Source organism: Rhinoraja longicauda, chromosome 7, assembly GCF_053455715.1.
Source record: "Rhinoraja longicauda isolate Sanriku21f chromosome 7, sRhiLon1.1, whole genome shotgun sequence".
Taxonomy (NCBI): Eukaryota; Metazoa; Chordata; class Chondrichthyes; order Rajiformes; family Arhynchobatidae; genus Rhinoraja; species Rhinoraja longicauda.
The window spans coordinates 58,201,387-58,224,900 of record NC_135959.1 but is presented as its reverse complement, the minus strand read 5'-3'; the positions used below and the strand labels follow the sequence as shown (position 1 = coordinate 58,224,900).

Genomic DNA, 23,514 nt, shown 5'->3' with positions numbered 1-23,514 from the left:
GAAAGAGAGTACAGCAAAAGTTAAGAAAGACCCCATAATTAATGGGACAGAAAGCTCACAAAGGGATAGGAGATAATGGCCAAGTGTAATAGGAATCAATGTGTAAGGTGAGATGAGTAATGGATTAAACGTATTATATATGAATGCGCGAAGTATAAGAAGCAAAGTGGATGAGCTTGAGGCTCATTTAGAGATTGGTAGATATGACATTGTGGAGATTACAGAGATGTGGTTGCAGGAGGTCGGGGCTGGGAACTGAATATAACTTATAGAAAGGACAGACAGGTGGGCGGAGGAGGTGGGGTAGCTCTGTTGGTGAGGGATAAAATTCAGTCCCTTGCTAGGGGTGACATAGGGACTGACGATGTTGAGTCACTGTGGATATTGAGGAATTGTAAAGGAAAGAAGACACTAATGGAAGTTATCTACAGACCCCCAAACAGTAGCCTGGAAATAGGGTGTGTTACAGCAGGAGTTAAAATTGGCATGTAACAAAGGTAATGTCACTGTGGTTATGGGGGATTTCAATATGTAGGTAGTGTAGTTTCAGATGAATTGAAAATGCAATATGTTATTCTGATTGACAGTTAATATTAAATTAAAATCTTTGTTTCATTCCTCTAACATTTTTCTCTTCCTCTCATTACATTTTTTCTTTTCCTTTTTGCTTTACTGTCATGTTCATGTTGAACTGGTTCATTCTAATTTCAACCCTATTTTCTTTCTCTTCCTTCAAATTTCATTGCCTAAGCTAATGCACCAATATCCTCGAATGACCCTTTTCAGCAAAACTTGGACCATTTCATCGACTGTTTCGTTTATTCTTTAGAACAATGACAAGCTTTTGTTTAGTTATTTACATTGTATAGTTCCTCCCTCCACCCCCTACAATTGGCCTACTTAATTCTGGCAGGGTTTATTTGAATGTCTTGTGCACACACACACACTGAAGCATGAATTTGACTGTTTCAGTGACGGATTGAAGTGTAACAATGAGTCTTTGATGTCTGCAAATGGTGCAAAGCACCAGTCATACAAGCAATTAGAATTTGGTGGGTCTATGAATATTGGGTACTCATTGACTGCTGAAGTGCCTGACATCAGCAGTCACATTGACCTTTCCTAATGTAATACTCTATATAAGTACAAAGAATGATATGACTAAAATATTTCCTTTTTAAAAGTGGGTTTCTGAACTACAATATTTTTTTGTTCTTGGTTCAATGAACAGCAAAGCTAATGAACCTCGAGCATCACAACCTCTAATTTTAGTTTTTGTTGCTCTTGCAAAATCCACCCATATCTGGCACCAAGGCTGGCATCCTCATACAGGACTGAAGGAGTGTTACACTATTCCAAGGGATCTCTTTCAGATGCGCCTTAACTATAAAAAAGCATTTGTTCCCTCGAATGAATGCAAGAGCTGGAAATCTCAGTAACTTCTGTTCCAGATTTGCTGCAATGCATGACAATTACTTCAACACATCACATACACTGCTGCAGTAATAGTCATTAAAGATAATCAATTGGGTAACGCCACTTGTGCTGCAAATTTATAAATGTTCTGATCTTTTATTTAGTGATTTGTCTTAACTTCTAACTTTGACGTTTTGTAACTCCTCTTGGATTTGGTAGGAGGAATCAAAAGGCTGACAATTATAACAGAAGAATCTAAATATTTTAAATCACACTTGAGAAACCAAAAGGCAACAAGCAATGTTTAAAGCCCTGTTGCTGTTTCAGACTGTATAGGAGACTGAAAGAGAGGAATAAAACAACACCTGCACCAATAGCTCCGCATTCCATGTTGAGTTGAAGATTATTCTGTACTTTAGAAGCAGAATTACATGCATGTTACGAAGACTCCGGTCGCAGGGCCTGGACTTACCATCTCGGAGGCTTCGGCCGTGGGCCCTGCAGGCCGCAACATCGGGAGTTCGCAGGTCCCTGGCTGGCGACCGGTTTTTGGGAGCTCCAGCCGTAGCAGCTTCGACCGCCCCGAAGCGCGAGGTACGATCGACCCGCTCGCAGGCCCTTCATCGCCCTGCGTGGCCCGGCCGCAGCACTTTCCATCGCCCGGTGGGGTCTCAGGACTTTCATCGGCCTGCTCGGCTCGGCCCTGGGACTTTCCATCGCCCAGTGGGGGCTCAGGACCTTCATCGGCCTGCTCGGCTCGGCCCTGGGACTTTCCATCGCCCGGTGGGGGCTTCAAAAAGTTGGGAGCCTCGACCACCTCGTGGCACCACGGGAGAAGAATGAGGAGGAGATAAGACTTTTCTTTGCCTTCCATCACAGTGAGGGTGTGCCTAGAGCAATCGCTGTGATGGCTGTTTGTGTAAAAATTGTATCTGTGTGTCCTGTGCTTTTTGTTGTCTACTGCCGGACCCTGATGTGAGAGGACGCTGGCGTTGTTTATTCGCCGCTTTTCCGTTAGGATAGTTTGTCTGTTTGTTTTTATGTTATGATTGTTTTTGTAAAGCGCTTTGAGCACCTGATAAGGCGCTATATAAAATAAATGCTTATTATAAGATAACATCTTAAAATCAGTCGGAAGAAGGCTCCTGACCCGAAACATCACCCATGTTCTCCAGGGATGCTGCCTGACCTGCTGAGTTACTCCAGCATTTTTGTGTCTTTTCTTTGTAAACCAACATCTGCAGTTCCTTGTTTCTACATCTTAAAATATATTGTGGTAATTATTGAATACAAGTTACATTTTATATAACTCATTAACATTTTGATATGTTTTATACAGATAATAACAAAGTTTTGGCGTTTTCCCTGAATGATAGTGATTTTTACTTTTGTTCATAAACAAGGATAAATGAGTGAATACCATTATACTAACAAGAGCAGAATTAGGTGGCATGTCATAGCTCAGGCCACTTTCATGTTAATCGGTTTTATTAACAAGAATGAGCAAGAAAGGAATAAATTGAGTTTTCCTTTCAAAATAAATAGTACTTTGTGATCAGGGGTAGCAGTGATCTGCTTTATAAGTGCTGCTCATTTTAACATCAAGCTCCTTTTAAAAGAGTTCCATTTTCATTGAAAACAAGTTGATAGTAGCCCACAGGGTTTAATCCAACATGCTCTTGACTTGTTTTATCTTGTTGTATACTGACAAAGATTCTTATTTCCTTCCAGAGGACTATTCATTACGATGCATGATAAGGGCCACATTGCTACCATGTTGAACTCTTGGCCTGAAGAAGATATAAAGGTAGGCTTATTTTTAGGATCTGCAGATCTATTTTGCTTGTGATCATGTGTGCTGGTTGAAGCCTGACGGATGGAAGGCCAGGGTGAAAACTGTCACAATGTGTAGAGCTTAATGTTTTCTTTATGTATTAATTTTTTGGGCCACAAGTATCAATTTTCAAGGCCAGGAATTATTGTCCCTCCTTAATTGCTCTTGAGCAGGTGAACCACCTGTGAAGGAAGGAACTGCAGATGCTGGTTTAAACTGAAGATAGACACAAAATGCTGGAATAACTTAATGGGACAGGCAGCATCTCTGGAGAGAAGGAATGGGTGACGTTTCGGGTAGATGCCCTTCAGACTGGAGGAGGGCATCGACCCGAAACGTCACCTATCCTTCTCTCCAGAGATGCTGCCCTTCTTGCTGTTATTCTAGCATTTTGTGTCTATCTAAGGTGATCCACCTTTTTGACCGGCCACGGTCCTTTGGAAATAGGTATTCCTACAATGTTTTTTGGTTCAGGATTTAGACCCACAAATAATGGAGGAACAGCAGACATTTCTAAGTCACTCAGTGTTCCAGGTTGCAAAATGTCATAAACATAGAAACATAGAAAATAGGTGCAGGAGGAGGCCATTTGGCCCTTCGAGCCAGCACCGCCATTCATTGTGATCATGGCTGATCGTCCCCAATCAATAACCCGTGCCTGCCTTCTCCCCATATCCCTTGATTCCACTAGCCCTTAGAGCTCTTTCCAATTCTCTCTTAAATCCATCCAGTTATTTGGCTTCCACTGCCACCTGTGGCAGAAAATTCCACAAATTCACAACTCTCTGGGTGAAAACGTTTTTTCTCACCTCAGTTTTAAATGGCCTCCCCTTTATTCCAAGACTGTGGCCCCTGGTTCTGGACTCGCCCAACATTGGGAACATTTTTCCTGCATCTAGCTTGTCCAGTCCTTCTATAATTTTATATGTTTCTATAAGATCCCCTCTCATCCTTACCAGTCTTACCGGTTCTTTCCTGGAGTAATAGGTATTTAAGTTTTCAATCAACAGTGATTCATACGCTCTACCCCCCCCCTCCCCTCCCCCACGTGATTTTGTTTAACCACGTGATTTTGTTCTATTACAAATCTCAAATTGTGGAGCACAGAGTCAAATATGGGTCTTTGATGGTAATGGTAAATGATGGGTCTTTGTTCCAAATATTATGGAGGGCACTGTAAAAGCTAAAAAATCACACTGTTAATCCAATGAAGGACTTGGTCATAAGTTGCTAGCCATTGCACACCTTGCCCTCAAAGATGCTACCTAGGACATTGAAAGACTGGAGAAACAAGGAAGATGTGGGTGTCGAGGGATGGGGGGAGGGTTGGTTGGAGGGTTGGGTGGTTAGGTTTGTAGCAGCACAAGGTATGGGATGATTGCAACATCAGCGGTTGTGAAGACACAAATTGGGGTCTGGTCACACTGTCAGAGATATTGGAGGAGATGGTTAGGTCTGGTGATGGGAGTGCAGCTAGCCTGAAGATTTATGCAAATTTTCCTCATTCTGGATTACGAGTTCTGCACTGTGGGAATAAAACAAGGTTGCTTCTCAAGTGTGGATGATATGATGAATGCCCAGAGGAAATTGTGGTCCTAGTTCTGCAAAAGGACTGTTGCATGGGGAGTTTCAACATTAAACACAGGAATCAGGCAATGGATCAACACAATTTGACCTGGAATCGGTCTCGATAGCCAATACGATTTTTTTCCATATCGTATCTCCGTCTGCACTGCAGCCTAACATCGAGGAGTCAGAGGCCTCTGCTGGAGACCGACTTTGGGAGCTTCAACCGTGGGTGCCTGTAAGACTTTAACATCATGGAGCTTGCGATCCCTGTCGGGGATCGACCTCTGAGCTCCAACTGCGGGAGTCTGCATTATGGAGCTCGCAGTCCCTGGTTAAAGACAGACTTCGGGAGCTCCAAGCTGCAGGAGCTTTGACCATGGCGGCTTCGACTGCCCCGACGGACGGTTCGACTGCCCCGACCGCGGGAGAAAAATGAGGGAAGAAGATTAGACTTATTGCCTTCCATCACAGAGGAATGTGGGGAATCTGCTGTGGTGGTTTATGTTAACTTTCATGTAGTTGTGTGTCGTGTTGCTATTTTTAGTATGGTTGTATTGGTAATATGAATATCATTGAATCTACACGTGACAATAAAAGACCGTTGAAACCTTTGAAAAGCCTTTAATTCTGTTAGATCTATTTTCTCTTACATTGGATGCTCAAAACATCACCAGGTTATCACATTTCTAGATCCCTTTGAATGAATGGCACTTACCCAAAAATATTGAGAGGTGAAAAGATAGTACTTTGCAGAGGCATTGTTGAACACTAATGAGGCAATTATGATTGACTGGAATTGGGCTGGTACATTTATTATCGATATTTGTTAGCTAATATGTTTGTTAGATTATCTGTTGGAAATAATCTCTTGAATGAAGGTTAAGTAGAGTTCAAAATGACGATGCGATTTCAACAATTCCTTTGCTTTTGTATTGTAAATAATTGGCTGAATTGTTCAACTGGGTTCTTGGGATTGTAGCCATAACACGTGGCACTTCTCAAATCTCAGCATCCCTTCTGAACTTCCAACTATGCGTGTGGAAGATCCTGGAACTGACCCTTGTACATGGATGACTCGGCCTGAAGGCAAGCTCGTCCATCCCTCATCCTTCTTCATAAACTACATTTTCTGGTTCATTATACCCTTATTCGTGCGAAAACCTTATCCTGCAAAGGCTGAGACAGGAAGAGTCTGAGACTTGACCTTATTAATTAATTTAATATTTGAGACGCTATCCTAGTTTTTAAAACTAGTTCATATATTCCCCTTGACAAACATGATTTAATTGATTTTATCTTAACTTAGCCCTGAAACTAGAAAAAAAAGACTCTTTCTCCCATTGTTGATCAGGAATATTTTTTGGTTCCCTTTGCCAAATTTAGACAATAGACAATAGGTGCAGGAGGAGGCCATTCAGCCCTTTGAGCCAGCTCCGCCATTCAATGTGACCATGGCTGATCATTCACAATCAGTACCCCATTCCTGCCCTCTCCCCATACCCCCCGACTCCGCTATCATTAAGAGCTCTATCTAACTCTCTCTTGAAAGACTCCACTGCCTTCTGAGGCAGAGAATTCCACAGATTTACAACTCTGAGTGAAAAAGCTTTTCCTTATCTCCGTTCTAAATGGCCTACCCCTTATTCTTAAATCTTGTTTCGTTTGGCCGGATATGGAAACTCATTTGGGCTGTATTGTGTCAGGTAGTTCAGGAAAGATGATTAATGGTCTACGAATTTGTTAATTCAACAACAGTTCAACAGAGCTTTATTTGTCATTCGGTACCAAGGTACCGAACGAAACTACATAGCAGTCACACACAAAAAAGAACACAAGACACATGACCCCAACACAAACGTCCATCACAGTGACTCCAAACACCCCCTCACTGTGATGGAGGCAACAAAACTTCCACTCTCTTCCCCACGCCCACGGACAGACAGCTCGTCCCCGACCGACCCGCACAGTCCCCGCGGCCGAGTCGCACCGGGCGCTGAGACGTCTCGCGGCTGAACCGGGCGATGGAAGGCCCCGCGACCGAGCCGTGCGCAGCTAAGTCCCGCGGCCGAGCCGCACCGGGCGATGTTAGGCCCCGCGGGCGATGTTAGGCCCCGCGGCCGAGCCGCACCGGGCGATGTTAGGCCCCGCGGCCGAGCCGCACCGGGCGATGGAAGGCCCCGCGGCCAAGCCGCACCGGGCGATGTTAAGTCCAGCGGCCGAGCCGCACCAGCGATGAAAAGTCCCGCGGCCGAGCCGCGCCGGGCGATGTTAGACCCCGCGGCCCGGGCACTGTTAAGTCCAGCGGCCGAGCCGCACCAACGATGTTAGGCCCCGCGGCCGCGCCGCACCGGGCGATGGAAGGCCCCGCGGCCAAGCCGCACCGGGCACTGTTAAGTCCAGCGGCCGAGCCGCGCCGGGCGATGTTAAGTCCAGCGGCCGAGCCGCGCCGGGCGATGTTGTCCAGCGGCCAAGCCGCACCCCGCGCCGTGAGGAAGAGACCTAAAAGAGAAAGGTTTCCCCCACCCCCCCCCCACCCACACCACCACCCCCCCCCACCCACACCACCACCCCCCACACATACACAACCAAAAAAACAAACAAAACCATCCCAACACCGACACACAACAACAACAAAAAAGGAAAAAAGACGAACAGACTGCTAGGGAGTCGCAGCCGTTAGGCGCCGCCATCACTATTGGGTAACTAGGATAATTTGCCTGTTTTGTATAATACACAGAATGGTTTAAGTTTTTGAAAGAAACTGAACCTAATTCTTTGCTTTTTAAACCCGTTATTAAGGGACACTGTTTTGCTTGCTGTGTGCCACATTAAAGATAATAGAAATTCATGGACTGTATGCTTACAAGCTCCCTTGTGGGCAAAGCTCTTTAGTAGGCATTTGCATCATTTCCATTTTTTGTATTTAATCTGTAAAGGGAAATGAGAAGTAAACACTCAATTAAATCCTTTTATTTCCACAAGGTAAAGCTTAAAGTTGATAACCCAGTTTTATTAACAGTTGTGAGTTATGCCGAGTACTTTTTTTTTTGTTCTTGGCCTGTGCAGCAATCAGTTTTTTTTTTTAAAGTTCTAATTTCTCTGAGACCCAAGGCCTAAAGTTGTAATGACATATTTTACTGCTCGTTTGTTTCAAATGAAAGTTAAATATTCTGTGGTAAAATGCTGAGAAGTCTTTCAGTAAATTTGTGGACTACACAAAACAAATTAGGGGAAAAATAGTAAGAAACTTGGAGAATAGACAATATGTGCAGGAGTAGGCCATTTGGCCCTTTGAGCCAGCACCACCATTCAATGTGATCATGGCTGATCATTCTCAATCAGTACCCCGTTCCTGCCTTCTCCCCATACCCCCTGACCACTATCCTTAAGAGCTCTATCTAGCTCTCTCTTGAATGCATTCAGAGAATTGGCCTCCACTGCCTTCTGAGGCAGTGAATTCCACAGATTTACAACTCTCTGACTGAAAAGGTTTTTCCTTAAATCCGTTCTAAATGGCCTACCCCTTATTCTTTAAGTGTGGCCGCTGGTTCTGGACTCCCCCAACATTGGGAACATGTTTCCTGCCTCTAATGTGTCCAACCCCTTAATCTTATATGTTTCGATAAGATCCCCTCTCATCCTTCTAAATTCAAGTGTGTACAATACAAGTGTATACAAGAATGGACAAATGGTTGGCAAATGAAGATCAACACAGATAAATATATATTAAAGGAGCACATAAATTATCTGTTTCCGCTCCAAAGGGTTAGAAAGAACAGGGACATTACTTTTATTTAGAATTTTTGAGTGTAAGTGGTGTAGAGTAACAAAGTGCTCAAAATAAAGATCACCAGTAATTTAAGTTGTCTTGCAGGTTAGCAAGGATATAAAAAATCCAGGTGAAGTCTAAGGTTTACTTGGATGGGAAATTTGCGAAGTCATGCTTAACCTGTGGATTAGTCACCAAGAAATCAAGTAGGGAATTCTGAAAAACAAAATGCATTTAAGGGGAGCCTGGACAAGTAAAGAAGAGTTAGAAGATTAGAAGTTAGATTTAGATGAAGATTTCAGAACATTCATCCTTTTATTGGTTGTGGAATCTTGTTGGCTCCACAAATGACTGGCAGTTATTTTTCTAAAAGTAATTCTTGAGATTATTTTGACTCTGATTCTCTAAGTGTCTGTGTAAATAAAAATGGTGCCAGAGTAAGGAGACATTTTGTAATAGCTAGGCAGGAAAATCTTGAATATACCCATTTTAAATTCCTAATGCTAAGAAAAATGGCACAATATTGGTTCCGTAACTAAGGGGATTCTGGAATAAAACACACAGTGCAGCAGTGACCCAGCGGGTCAAGCAGCAGATTTTGGGTTGGGACCTTTCTTTACACTGTAGTGTGGGATGAAAGTCAGAAAAGAGGTGGGAGCAGGACAATGCCTGGCAAGTAATAGGTGGATACAGGTGAGTATATCTGTGCATACTGGTGGGGGGGACATAGGAAAAATAAGCAGGGGGAGAGGGAGGAGGGAAGGGATGGACATTATCTAAAATTGAATAAATAAATGTTCATACTGTTGGGCTGTAATCTACCCAAACAGAATATGAGGTATTATTCCTCCAGTTTTCATGTGATCTCACTCTGGCAATTCAGGAGGCCCAAGACAGAAAGGTCAATAAGGGAATGGGAAAGGTAGTTAAAATAGTTACAATTGGGAGATCCAGCAGGCCTTGGCAGACCCAACGCAAGTGTTTGACAAAATGGTCGTCTAGTCTACACTTGGTCTTGCCATTGTATCTGCATGTGGACCATTTAAATGAGTCACCAATCATTTGACGGGCACTGGGATCCTCACCCGGTCACATTCTGGTACGGTGCCTAGAAGTGCTTGGGAGTGCCTCCATTGTGCCCAGGAATAGTCACCAGGGCAGCCTTCAAGTAAGGATAGAGAATCATTGCCTGCAGTTTCAAGCAACAGCTTCTTCTCATCAATCATTAGGTTCTTGAACAACCCTGTGCAATTTTACCCACAACCCTACCTCAACCACCATAATCCTACCAAACCCCTCCAGATTTTTTGCACTATTATGGTTGCCCTACTTTGAAGTTTGCACCTTCACAGTCTAGTTTTCTTTGAATAAGTGATAATTTATTGTATATTTATTGTTATTTTCATTGTGTCTCATGTGCCTGTAAAGCTGCAGCAAATAAGAACTTAATTGTTCTGGATCCCATCCAGTGTATATGACAAACACTCTATACATTTGGCTCTTGATTCCAATGTTTCTGTCTATACAAGAAACAATGATCACTGAAAAAAAACTAAAGGAGCATGAATCAGAATTATTGAATTTATGAATATAAATGTATTGAAATTATGAATATTGCCTTGCAAAACATTTGACACTTCATAAATTTACAGAGCAGCTTTCACTTCATGGTATAATCACATGTTATGAACTCCTTATGATTACTGAGCATTAAAATATTGCATGCCGTTAGTTAAAATAATGTATTTATCTACTAGCAAGTAAATGCAGCAGGCAGTGAAGAAAGCGAATGGTATGTTAGCATTCATAGCAAGAGGATTTGAGTATAGGAGCAGGGAGGTTCTGCTGCAGTTGTACAGGGCCTTGGTGAGACCGCACCTGGAGTATTGTGTACAGTTTTGGTCTCCTAATCTGAGGAAAGACATTCTAGCCTTAGAGGGAGTACAGAGAAGGTTCACCAGATTGATCCCTGGAATGGCAGGACTTTCATATGAAGAAAGACTGGATAGACTAGGCTTATACTCGCTGGAATTTAGAAGACTGAGGGGGGATCTTATTGAAACATATAAAATTCTTAAGGGGTTGGAGAGGCTAGATGCGGGAAGATTGTTCCCGATGTTGGGGAAGTCCAGAACCAGGGGTCACAGCTTAAGGATAAGGGGGAAGTCCTTTAGGACCGAGATGAGAAAACATTTCTTCACACAGAGAGTGGTGAGTCTGTGGAATTCTCTGCCACAGAAGGTAGTTGAGGCCAGTTCATTGGCTATATTTAAAAGGGAGTTAGATGTGGCCCTTGTGGCTAAAGGGATCAGGGGGTATGGAGAGAATACAGGTACAGGTTACTGAGCTGGATGATCAGCCATGATCATATTGAATGGCGGTGCAGGCTCGAAGGGCCGAATGGCCTACTCCTGCACCTATTTTCGATGTTTCTATGTTGCTCATGGAGATCATTAACTGTTTTTCAGCCTAGGTTTGGATGGAGAGTACACTTAACTTGTTTTTTGTTTCGCCCCCCCCACTATTTTTCTAAGGCTATTGTTGTAACAGACGGCGAGCGTATCCTTGGTCTTGGCGATCTTGGAAGCTATGGAATGGGAATTCCAGTGGGGAAACTGGCTCTCTACACAGCCTGTGGTGGTGTGAAGCCACAGCATTGCCTCCCTGTACTCCTGGATGTTGGTACAGACAATGAGGTATGATATTTAGTTTCTTCCTCGTTTAATAGGAAATTGAACAACAAAGTTGGTGTCTCTGGTTTATTCGTACAATTAAACATTGAAGAAAATATTTTTGAAAATCTCATGTCTTCATGGGACTTGAGACCCTCAAAGCAAGGGATGGGTTTTGCAATCTGGACATGTCAGCAGATATACAACTAAGCAAAATTCCAATGTGTACAAGACAACCAGGTTGAAAAGTTGTGTTAAAGCAGAAGGTAATGAAGAGTTTTTGTGTGGTACTGGGGGGGGGGTGAAATGAGTTGGGGTAGGGGCTTCTGCAGAATAATAGATGGTGATTGACTCGTGCAACACGATGCAACTATTGGTGACAAAAGCATGATTGAGCACACACAAATATCATATACAGTGGGATTTCCAGATCAGCATTTTTCAATGCAATACAATCAATATCAATATTTTCAATATCAATACAAATGAATTAATATCTTTAAACTTCTGATTACTCTGTTTTCTATTCTATTTGCTAATAATTATTTTTTCACTATACTTTGCTTCCAACAAAAGAATGTATTTTTGCAACGGGAAAGTAAATTCTAAGTTTCACAGGAATAACAAATGGCCAATATCACTACTTTAATTTTTGACTCGTAGTGGAAGATTTTTTTTTGTTTTAAGTTAAGGTATGAATTTAGGAATAAAAGTTCAGAATTCAAGTTGTTAATTGCCACAATTGCAATAAAGATTTCTGACTTGGTAGTTACAAATAAAGGGTGGGTAGGCATGTGATACCAAAAGGACTCCAATACTGTAAACGTGAAACTGTTTCCCATGGCCATATGAAAGCTTGGGCGGGGTGATTAGCACATTGCAATGTTTTGATTAATATTCATCCTTGGAATAATATTGGTTTCTTGTACTGAGTCTAGTAGTTGGCTAAATCAGTGCAATTTTTGATGTGTTTTTGTGCAAATGGAATACTGAAACTTCTGTCCCATGAAGTTATTAGGAAATTTAAACTGGTAATGCCTGTTAACTTTTGATAATTAACATGAGGATATTAGATTTTTTTTAAATCAATGAACTTGCTCTCTCACACGATTGTTCTGAATTTTTTTTTGGATTGATTGCAGCTTGAATCATTACAACTCTTCAGGGCCATGTTCCTTCCTTAACACATGGAGATTTGATGGGTTCCAGAGGGTTGCATTTTATTTGTCTGGCAAGGGTCATGAAAATAATAGATCATTTCAATCTGTTGACAAGCACAATGAAAAATATCATACTACCACAATGATAATTTTACTGCCAGTTTCCTTCAGATGTTTTCAAATTTTAAGAATTTATATTGAGATGCAAACTTATTGTTTCTGATGATAAAGTACCCAACATGCAAACACTAAATTGTATCAATTACTGTATCATTTTAAAGTCAGGAAAAAAATCATCACTTTAACAGAATTTGTGTTAGAGGAGTAATGATCTAAAATTCAGAACATATTAACTTGGGTGGAGTCAGCTTGGAAGTGTATAAAGTATGTTCATGGAATTATACATGCACTGTGTGGCTTTAATACATTGGCTGCTTTGAATGACAACATGAATGCCTCCAGCCTTGGATGGGATATAATAATTGCAAAAAACTCTGGGTGACAGTAACTTCTAGCATCCACACTTTGGTTAATTAACTCTCGCATCTGAAAGTGTTCCTTCATAATCTGCCCAATTATCATCTTTGTAATATGACCTGCGAAAGGGATAATTTAAAACTCATCATGTCAGATGAGAGTGATACAGATAATGATTCTGTGAATGCTCAGCATATCAGCCACTGCTTGTGAAGAGAGATAGAGTTAATGTATCAGATCAATGGCCTTTTATCCAATTCTAAACTTTTTTTTACAACCTCAATGCCTTGCAAGAAAGACTAACCCAAGGAATGAGGCTAGTATCCAACAACAGACATTCATGAACTACAATGATAAAGTTTTGTTGCTCAAAAATTACCCCTGGCAATCTCTGCCAGGAACATATGGCTGCAATCCTTGGGATTTTCTGTGGCCCTTTGCACAGGAAATGGCCATCCTGTCGCCATTACTCTTCAGCAGCCTTTTCTCCATCATTATTATGATAACTGGTTATTTGCCTTGAGTCGTGACTAAGAATCACTTATGTTCGTCCAGAATTTGCCAGCTCCATCTCACTCCAGTGTGGCACTCTCCTGCATCCTTCCTATCACTGTAGAATATGTTTTTCTAGTAGCAACACTCCTCAGCAAAGATCCCTGCTGAATGCTTTCAGACATCATCCAAATGTTAATAGGAAGTAAAACAATATTTGGCCTTTAGTCTACCTCCTCTTCCATTGGAAGAGATTTTGATTTATCTGTGACTAAATGTCAGAAACTTGCTGTATACGCAGGAACCGATGCCATGTTTTGGATTACCTCATCAAAGACCAGCGTGTAGATAGGAAGTGGGCCAGGTATCCTCTGTACAGTAATTTCATAACACCTTGTGTGGTGATAATTGGGGGAAATCATTTGCTGGATATGCGCTTGCTATATTGGAACAAACCCACCACATTGGATATATAAGAGTGAGATCAAAGGAAAAAATGTTTACACCAGTTTTGGAGAAATGGCATATTTGTAATTTGTTACTGTTTGCTGTTTAGTTTTTTTAAACATGAAATGTTGCAAAACAGTTTAAATACATTGACTGATTTGGGAATCTTTATGGGGGGGGGGGGGGGGGGGGAGAAAGACTCTGGCCTACTTTTCAGAGATAGGCACAATGAATTTTTGGCACCCCAATAAAATCATTAAAGATTCTCAGTGCTTTTAACTTGCTTCTTCCTAAATAGCAATACTTTGATCTGAATTGACTTTGAATAAATGGAGCTTCATAGCATACTGCGGATTGTCGTTGCCATCAATCTACCAGTCAGTATTCTGCAAGAATCTGAACAACCTAGACGAAACTTGCAAAGTCAGGGGGAGAACATGCAGATTTTGCTCAGAGCAAGATAATCCAGCTCTGGGCTTCTCTGAAGCTATGAGGCAGCAATTAATTGGAAAGTAGATTGCTATTCTTGCTTGCGGATACTGTGAAAATTTAGGGCTATAATAATACGCAGTTTGACAAAAGGAAGTGTTTTTATACACAATTTCTCTTGACTCTGAAGTAATCATTTCTCAGCCATCTTTGAAAATCACTGTGATTAAATGCAACTCACTTATTACGACAATATAAAATATGAAAGACTCCCATGAATATCTTTAACAGATATGAAATAAGTGGTTGATGATTTAATGGTAAAATGGATTTTTTTTCCAGACTCTCCTTAATGACCCACTTTATATTGGATTGAAACACAAGCGTATTCGTGGGCAGGCCTATGACGAATTGGTTGATGAATTCATGCAAGCAGTTACAGACAGGTAGGATTTTGCAACCTCATTCCTTGGAGTAAATTGTTTGTGATACATTGTATGATGTCCCTATTTAAAACTGATGGATCTATCAACAGTGAGCTATGCGCTGGATTTGGACACAGTAAAGGCAGATTCAGTCAAGTGTGGCAATTTGTGCCTAAATTGGGAAGACTGTTTTCAGGCCAGATAAATAATAGTAATATTGTTATACTCAGAGTATTATATGTTAAATGTCATGCTCTTCCAGCATCTCCCTAGCTGGGTTTGGTTCCATGGGCAGGATAGGCTCAAAGGTGCTAATGCAGTGTTGTATGATTCAAGTCAAGTCAAGTTTATTTGTCACATACACACACACGATGTGCAGTGAAATGAAAGTGGCAATGCCTGTGGATTGTGCACAAAAAAGAATTACAGTTACAGCATATAAATAAAGTTAATAAGTTAATATAGAGAAGACAAAATTTGTCCCTGGAGTTATAAATCTGGAGATTCTGAGAATCTGTGGTGTTGATTCTAGATTCTTTGAAATCTAATGGGATCTACATAGTACATAGTGCATAAAACAGTACAGCACAGGAACGGGCCCTTTAGCCTGCAATACATGATGCCAAATTAAAACTGATCTCTTCCTGTACATGATGCATATCCCTCTATTCCCTGCACTTCTATGTGCCTATCTAAAAGCCTCTTAAATGTCACTATCATATCTGCCCCCACCACCAACCCTGGCAGTGCATTCCAGGCCCCCACCACTCTGTTTATTAAAATGAAACTTTCCCCGCACATCTCCATTAAATATTCCCCCTCTCGCCATATGACTATGCCCTCTAGTGTTGCACAAAGAAAGCTCAGCATAACCTTTGGCAGCATATCAACTCTGCCTAAGGGCATCTTTTCAAAGGGTGCTCAGGACTACGTCCAGGATTGAGACACCTTTTAGCTGCTTCATCAACAACTATCTTATAATGACAAGAGGAATATATCAATGATTCGAAGGTCTTTACTCATCAAAAGTGAAGCAGTTCTGTTTATATGGTGCAAGACTTGGGCAGGATGCAGGCTTGTGTATTGAAAGTAACATTCGCACATCACATGCCAGACAGAGACCCTCTCCAATACAACCTCCAGATATAATCTTTACCAAGTCATCCTTGATATTGTTATGGGTCAATATTGACCAGAAACCTAACTGATTCAGACTTGAATATGTCGTAGGTGCAAGAGAGAACAAAGACTATGTATTCTCTGATTTGTGTCCATCCTCAACTCCATAAAACCTTTCCACCATCTACAAGGTGCAAGTCGGCAGAGATAAAATGCTCCCCACAAACCAGGCTCAACATAAAGCAAAGCAAAGCAAACCCGCTGTCTGAAGAAGGGTCTCGACCCAAAACGTCACCCGCTCCTTCTCTCCAGAAATGCTGCCTGTTCCACTGAGTTACTCCAGCTTTTTGTGTCTATCTTCGGTTTAAACCAGCATCTGCAGTTCCTTTCTACACATTTCATCTGCTAAATATGTTTTCCCCATCCACTACTTCCCCTCCCATCCCCATACATCTTAAATTTTTTTTTAAAGCATCTTTGCAGAGTCCTCTAATTCCTTACTGTGTAAGTGCTTTTAAATAGCAGCAGTAAAAGAAAACTCAATACCCCACAAGGGCATTTAGGGCTGGACATTAAAATACCTCAACAGTAGATTAAAATTTTTTTTCCATATTGTGTCAAAAATATAAATAAAGTTGAAGTAGCACATGATCCTGGTCTGAACTTAAAAGACAACTTCAATTATGAGTTTGCCATCAATTCACGGGAGCTTCCTGGATGACAAGCAAAATCTTTTCACTTGTGTCAAAGAATAGCACAATCACAGGGAAGCATTCGGAAAGTTTCGAAACCACTCTTGTTTTGAGTTGTTTGAGTTGGTTTTGTTTAGTTGTTGCTGATGTATATTTTGTGCAGACTATTGATTTATTTCATTGCATTTAAGGTACGGAATGAACTGTCTCATTCAGTTTGAAGATTTTGCAAACTCCAATGCTTTCCGCCTTCTCAACAAGTACCGTAACAAGTACCTTACTTTCAATGATGACATCCAAGGTACGTAGTACTGGATGATCATTTTAAAATTTGCCATTTTATAAACTGACATAAAGACACAAAGTGCTGGAGAAGCTCAACGGGTCAGGCAACATCTTCTGGAGGACATGGCTAGCTGACGTTTTCAGTTTTTAGTTGAGACTCTTCTGTCTGAAATGTCACCAATCCATGTTCACCAGACTTGGTTAATTTTGTAAATTCCACCCAATATGGTCAAAAAGGAACTGTACATCGTGAGTCCAAATTTGCAAGTGTCCATATTTTGGGAAGAAATTTTAAAGTATTTTTAACAGTCTTTTCAGTTTGGATACTTCTGACATGTGACATGGAATGACATGTACCAATTCAGGTAACTAGCAAACCTTCCTAGCTGAAATGCATCAATTGGTATCCAGATGAGATGGATTCCTATCTCATTGGCCTATTGGCTAAGACAAATCTTGCAAAGAAAAGTATAAAATTGAACTATATCTGATATGGGGCAGCAGATTGTGTTTTACTTTTACAGTATGGAAAGATAATGAGAAAACTGGAGATCTTAGTAGCAGATTATATATCATTTTAGTAACTGGGGGAGAGGAAACTATGGATCTTTCTTGGCGGAAGTAGTTGAAGACCACAATTGAGAACTATCCAACTTGTTTCTGAGAACAGTAATGAAATAACTTCTAATTTGTAAGTCTAGTCTAGTAATAAAAAAATAAAAAGAACACTGATGGAAAGTGTAAAAACCAAGTACAGGAAGTACTGAAGATGGTGGACAGAGTTAGTGTTTCAGGTAGATGTTCCATCATCAGAACTTGATGCATAACTATTTCTTTGTCCTCCTCGACTGAGTGATTGCTGATTATTTCCCATATTTTGATTTTTATTTCACATTTCCAGCACCTGCATTATTTTGCTTTTGAATGACTGTAAATAACAAGAAAAAGGCAAAAATGGTTATCAATTTTTTTAATGCAATAATTTAGAAATGGTGGCAACTTGGGTCATTCATGATACTAAAATAAAGTCAGCCAAAATCATCTGATTCCATGGTGGCATTCAATAAAATGGGTTTGTTGAATCAAAAATGGTTGCTGAACCATTTCTGTACTGGTTGAAAACACTTTCATTTAACATCTACTCTGCCATCCATTCCAATCAGTGTTATTTTTTTTCCAAAGAATTGACCTCTAACTTTGATAGTCTAAAATATTTTCTTGCCCCTTCCAACAATTAAACAAATTATAATTAACACTCTAAACGTATGTAGTTGGCCTGTCAAGAACGGTTTTAGGTTCTGGATGGTATGAGGTGAGGAAGTTGAAGGACAAGTTGCTTCTGCTGCAGCTGCAGTAATAACGTGCAGTAGGGAGAGGTGTGGATATTTGTAGAGACAGACAATGAATCAGAGAATCCTAGAGTTTTTGGCCTCTGGAAGGCTGACATTGGTGGAGAGTCGATGCTGCTTCTGATGATTACATCCTGTTTGAAATGTCGCAAATTGTAAAGGTTGGATCAATTGGACATGAAAGCAGCTGGGATCAAATGTAAAGTGAGAAATCCTATCCTGCTGGTGGATTTGAGAAGCAGGAAGTGGAAAGGATATTGTTGTGGGGCCCATCAGCTATGGTGGAGGGAAATTTTGGGTAGAGTAAACGCAAGCATGTCAAGCAGCACCATTAGATGGAGAATCCTATAATGGAGAAATTGGGTGAATGGTGTTTTTATAGGAAGCAGGGTGGGTTTTGAGTAGTTTAGGTAGGTAGTGGGCTTTTACTTGACTCTGGTTGCTGGCCTGACCCTGAATGGAGGTGGATGTTGAAGAAGGGAAGGGAGGAAGTAGAGATGAATCATGTGAAGGTGGAAATTGGCAGCAAAAGTGATGAGATTTTCTAATTCAGGTTAAAAACAGGTTATTACCATAAAATGTAAATATGATTAATCACTAGTGCTGAGTGTTTCCAACATTTTCTGTTCATATTTCCAATGCAGTATTCCGTGTAGGCTCATTTCTTTTTGTCCTCTACCAATGTTTTTAAACATTTGGCTTCATTATTTCCTTTGAGCCTTGTTAACTTTCCTCTGCTTTGTTAGTTCCTGTCTTTGTTCAATGTTCCACTTATTAAATAGCAGGACGTGCCTTTCCTTTGATTCAACGTGAGGAAAAGATCTACTACAAAATTAAGATAACATAAGTTTAGAATGGAATATTTTGCTCCAAAATCTCAGATGTTGAGGGGCTTGTCAAAGTAAACCGAGATTAAAAAAAGCAGGGATATTTGGAGAGAGTGCTTCCCTCTGACACAACAGGTAGAAAGAACTAAATGTGCATCAAAATGCAGTGTTAATGATTGAAATGGAGGCATTGGAATTACAGATGCGGGGTCGGATTTTGAATGGGGGGCCTTGCATGAAGTAGCTTTCAATTTGTACGACATGTATTTCCTTCACTCCCAGGTGGCAGAGCAGTGAGAAAACATGTCTTTATTTCTTATCTTCTCTTATTTTCCCACATTGGAGCTTTGATAGATCTTTGCCTTGAACCTGCCTCAAGATACTCGCTTTCATCTGAGACAAGTGGTCAATTTTAATCCCAAAGAAGGGTGTGTTTGTATCAGATGGGAAGCAAATTGACCTGAATCTAAATTACTTCAAAATTGGCGCTTGTTTTAAAAATGTTAGAGGCAGAGTGTGTCTGATTTTAATTTCCCCACATTTGACAATGGACAGCTGGGATTGTGAGGTCTCGAGAAATCTGTCGGCTGGTGAGGACTATTGTGGCCCAATTGACATAGGAAGTAGAAATACTTCCCCTGTTGTCAACAAATGTCTCCTATTAATCTTCCCGTGACCAAAGCCCTGGCACAATCCAGAGTTCTGTTCCTTCTATTCCAAGAGTCTTTGCTGTAGTTTCTTTCTCTCTTGTATACCATTATCCTCCCCAATAAGATATTAGATTAATTCCTGTCCACCAGTATTTCTGCCAAGATTTTCCATTCATGTTGACATTGTATAATGTGTGGTTGCCTGTATTGTAATAAATAAATCGGCAGGATAAACATTGCATGAGAAGAACAGATGACAAAATTACTTTTTTAAAATTGAGCACAAGGCAACAAGGTTTCATCCTGTTTATTCCGATTTCATTATAGAAACATAGAAAAATAGGTGCAGGAGTAGGCCATTCGAGCCAGCACCTCCATTCAATATGATCATGGCTGATCATCTGAAATCAGTACCCCGTTCCTGATTTTTCCCCGTAACCCTTGATTCCTTTAGCCATAAGAGCTAGATCTAACTCTCTCTTGAAAACATCCAGTGAATTGGCCTCCACTGTTTTATGTGGCAGGGAATTCCATAGATTCATAACTCTTTGGCTGAAGAAGTTTTTCCTCATCGCAGTCCTAAATGCCCTACCTCTTATTGTTAAACTGTGACTCCCTAGTTCAGGAACATTTTTACTGCATCTAGCCTTCAAGAATTTTATGTGTTTCTATATAGAATTCCCCTCTCATCCTTCTAAATTCCGGCGAATACAAGCCCAGTCGACCCATTCTTTGATCAATGTCATTCCCACCATCTTGGGAATTAACCTGGTGAACCTACGCTGCACTCCCCCAATAGCAATAATGTCCTTCCTCAAATTAAGAGACCAAAATTGCACACAATACTCCAGGTGCAGTCTCACCGGGGGCCCTGTACAACTACAGTAGGACCCCCTTGCTCCTAAATTCAAATTCCCTCGCAATGAAGGCCAATATGCCATTAGCTTTCTTCACTGCCTGCTGTACCTGCATGCTTACTATCAATGGCTGATGTACAAGCACACCCAGGTCTTCTTGTACCTCCCATCTTCCTAACCTGACACCATTCAGATAATAATCTGCTTTCCTGTTTTTGCCACTAAAGGGGATAATTTCACATTTATCCACATTATACTGCATCTGCCATGCATCTGCCCACTCACCCAACCTATCCTAGTCACCGTGCAGCCTCATTACATCCTCCTCACAGCTCACTGCCACCCAGCTTTGTGTAATCCGCAAACTTGGAGATGTCACATTTAATTCCCTTGTCTAAATCATTCATGTATATTGTAAATAACTGGCGTCCCAGCACCAAGCCTTGCCATTCTGAAAAGGACCCATTAATTCCTACTCTTTGCTTCCAGTCTGGCAATCAGTTCTCTATCCATGTCAATACCCTATCCCCAATACCATGTGCTCTAATTTTGCCCACTAATCTCTTGTGTGGGACGTTGTCAAAGGCTTTTTGAAAGTGCAGATACACCACATCCACTGGCTCTCCCTTATCCGTTCTACTTGTTACATCCCCAGAAGATTAGTCAAGCATGATTTCCCCTTCATAAATCCATGCTGACTTTGACCGATCCTGTCACTGCTTTCCAAATGCGCTGCTATAACATCTTTAACAATCGACTCAATCATCTTCCCCACTACAGATGTAAGGCTAACTGGTCTTTAATTTCCCATTTTCTCTCTCCCTCCTTAAGTGGAGTTACATTGGCTACCCTCCAGTCCACCGGAACTGATCCAGATTCAAGAGAACATTGGAAAATGGTCACCAATGCATCCACAGTTTCTAAGGCCACCTCCTGGAGTACCTTGGGATGCAGATGGTCAGGCCCTGGGGATTTATCTGCCTTCAGTCACAACAGTTTACCTAACACCATTTCCTGACTAATGTGGATTCCCTTCAGTTCCTCCCACTAGATCCTCGGTCCCCTAGTATTTCTGGGAGATTGTTTGTGTCTTTCTTAGTGAAGACAGAACCAAAGTACTCATTCAAGTATTAAGAGTAGGTACAATAAGCTTTGGCTTCTGCCTACACTTTTTTTTTTTGGTCAGAAAATATCATGTGTGATTATATTGTTTTACTTTTGATACAATGATTTTGTACTATTGAACTTTCACAACTGTATGGTCAATCTGTTGCATTGTATTGACTGGAAAATAGATAAATAAATAAATAAAAAAGAGAGATAACGATTTAACTGGTTTGCCATTTTTGTTTGCCATTATAAATTCACCTGTCTGATTGTAAGGGACCTCACTAATCTTTACATTACATATCTAAAGAAACTTTTAGAGTCAGTTTTTATATTCCCTGCAAGCTTTCTTTTGTGCTCTTTTTCCCCCTCTTAATTAATCCCTATTTATCCTTCATAATTAATATTTAATTGGCCTTCAGTAATATAATAATACTGTTAACTATTGCTGCAGCTTTGATAAAGACATGACTCCATATCAAGTGAGTCATCTCTCAATACCAGAATTATGTGGGTTGTCTTTGTGATGTTCTTGTGAAACTTGAGAATTTAACTTGTAGGGTTTCTTGTTTCAACAATAAGCTCTCCTCTTGCAAGTTTCCCTCCCATCCAATGTCTCCAAAACAAAGGCTAAAACCATGACTTTGCTCAGAGTTCTAAGAATATGTTACTGTATTTAAAGAGAATAAGACAAGTTTAGAATGTATATATATATATATTTTTTTCTTCATATTTCAGATTCAGAAACAGGCCTTTTCGGCCCACCAAGTCCGCACCGCCCAGCGATCCCCGCACATTAACACTATCCTACACACACTAGGGACAATTTTTACATTTACCCAGTCAATTAACCTACATACCTGTACGTATTTGGAGTGTGGGAGGAAACCGAAGATCTCGGAGAAAACCCACGCAGGTCACGGGGAGAACGTACAAACTCCTTACAGTACAGCACCCGTAGTCAGGATCGAACCCGAGTCTCCGGCGCTGCATTCGCTGTAAGGCAGCAACTCTACCGCTGCGCCACCGGGCCGTCCTACATACAATAATCTATGGTTGACCTTTAAAATTGACATTTTTACATTTGCGTAGAAATATGTGTGTGCCATCCAAGTTATTGCACCTATCATGGATGATTTTAACCAACAATTTGTATTGTCAACTGTGCAGCCAGTGTAAGTTGGTTGGGGTTAGAGTAAGTGCAGAGTACTACTATTCCTGATCTAAATATCAATTTCTTTAACTTATGGTAAGATCCTATCTAAATTTTAGGATGAATTTCAAACCGGAATTTAACTCTGACAAGTGTAAGATGTGCACTTTTGTATGTCACACCAGACATTCACAGTAAATGGTTGAGCCCTGGTTATTGTTGGAGAACATAGAGATTTGGGACTACTGGTGCATGGTTTCCTGAAAAAGGTGAGTCAGGTAGACAGTGAGGTGAAGAAGGCGTTTGGCATCCTCTCCTTCCTTGGGAATGGGTAGTTGCACAAGTCATTGGTGAGACCACACTTGGTGTTCTGTGTGCAGTTCTGCTCTCTCAGCTATAGGAAGGATGTTATTAAATTGGGACGGGTGCACAGGACATTCATCAGGATGTCACATGGGCTTATGGGAAAAGATTTGATAGGTTGTGACTGTTTGTTAAAAACACGGGAGGCTGAGTGGATAACCTTATTGTGTTGTACAAAATCAGAAGGGATATGGATAAAGTAAATGCTCAATTCATCGAACCCCCTCTTCCCCCCCCCCCAGAATAGAGAATACTAAAACAGGGGAGCATAGGCTTAGAATGAGAGGGGAGAGGTATCTCGGACAATTATTTCACTTGGAGGATTATCCATGTTTGGAATGAACAGGGAGAGGTAGTGATAGGATACAAGTACAACTATTTTGGACAGTTCTAGAAAGGATGGGTTTAGAGGGCATGGGCCA

At 41.0% G+C, this 23,514-nt stretch overlaps 1 protein-coding gene across 3 annotated transcripts in view; it reads left to right on the top strand.

Moving 5' to 3' along the window:
- LOC144595316 (NADP-dependent malic enzyme, mitochondrial-like) overlaps positions 1–23,514 on the top strand; it is a 72,755-nt gene that overhangs the window by 32,427 nt on the left and 16,814 nt on the right. For all 3 annotated transcript variants that reach the window (XM_078402675.1, XM_078402674.1, XM_078402676.1), the window contains exons 4-7: positions 3,148–3,223; positions 11,123–11,284; positions 14,608–14,711; positions 16,693–16,802. In XM_078402675.1, the coding sequence (XP_078258801.1) occupies positions 3,148–3,223; positions 11,123–11,284; positions 14,608–14,711; positions 16,693–16,802 (452 nt within the window). The remainder of the gene's footprint in view (positions 1–3,147; positions 3,224–11,122; positions 11,285–14,607; positions 14,712–16,692; positions 16,803–23,514) is intronic.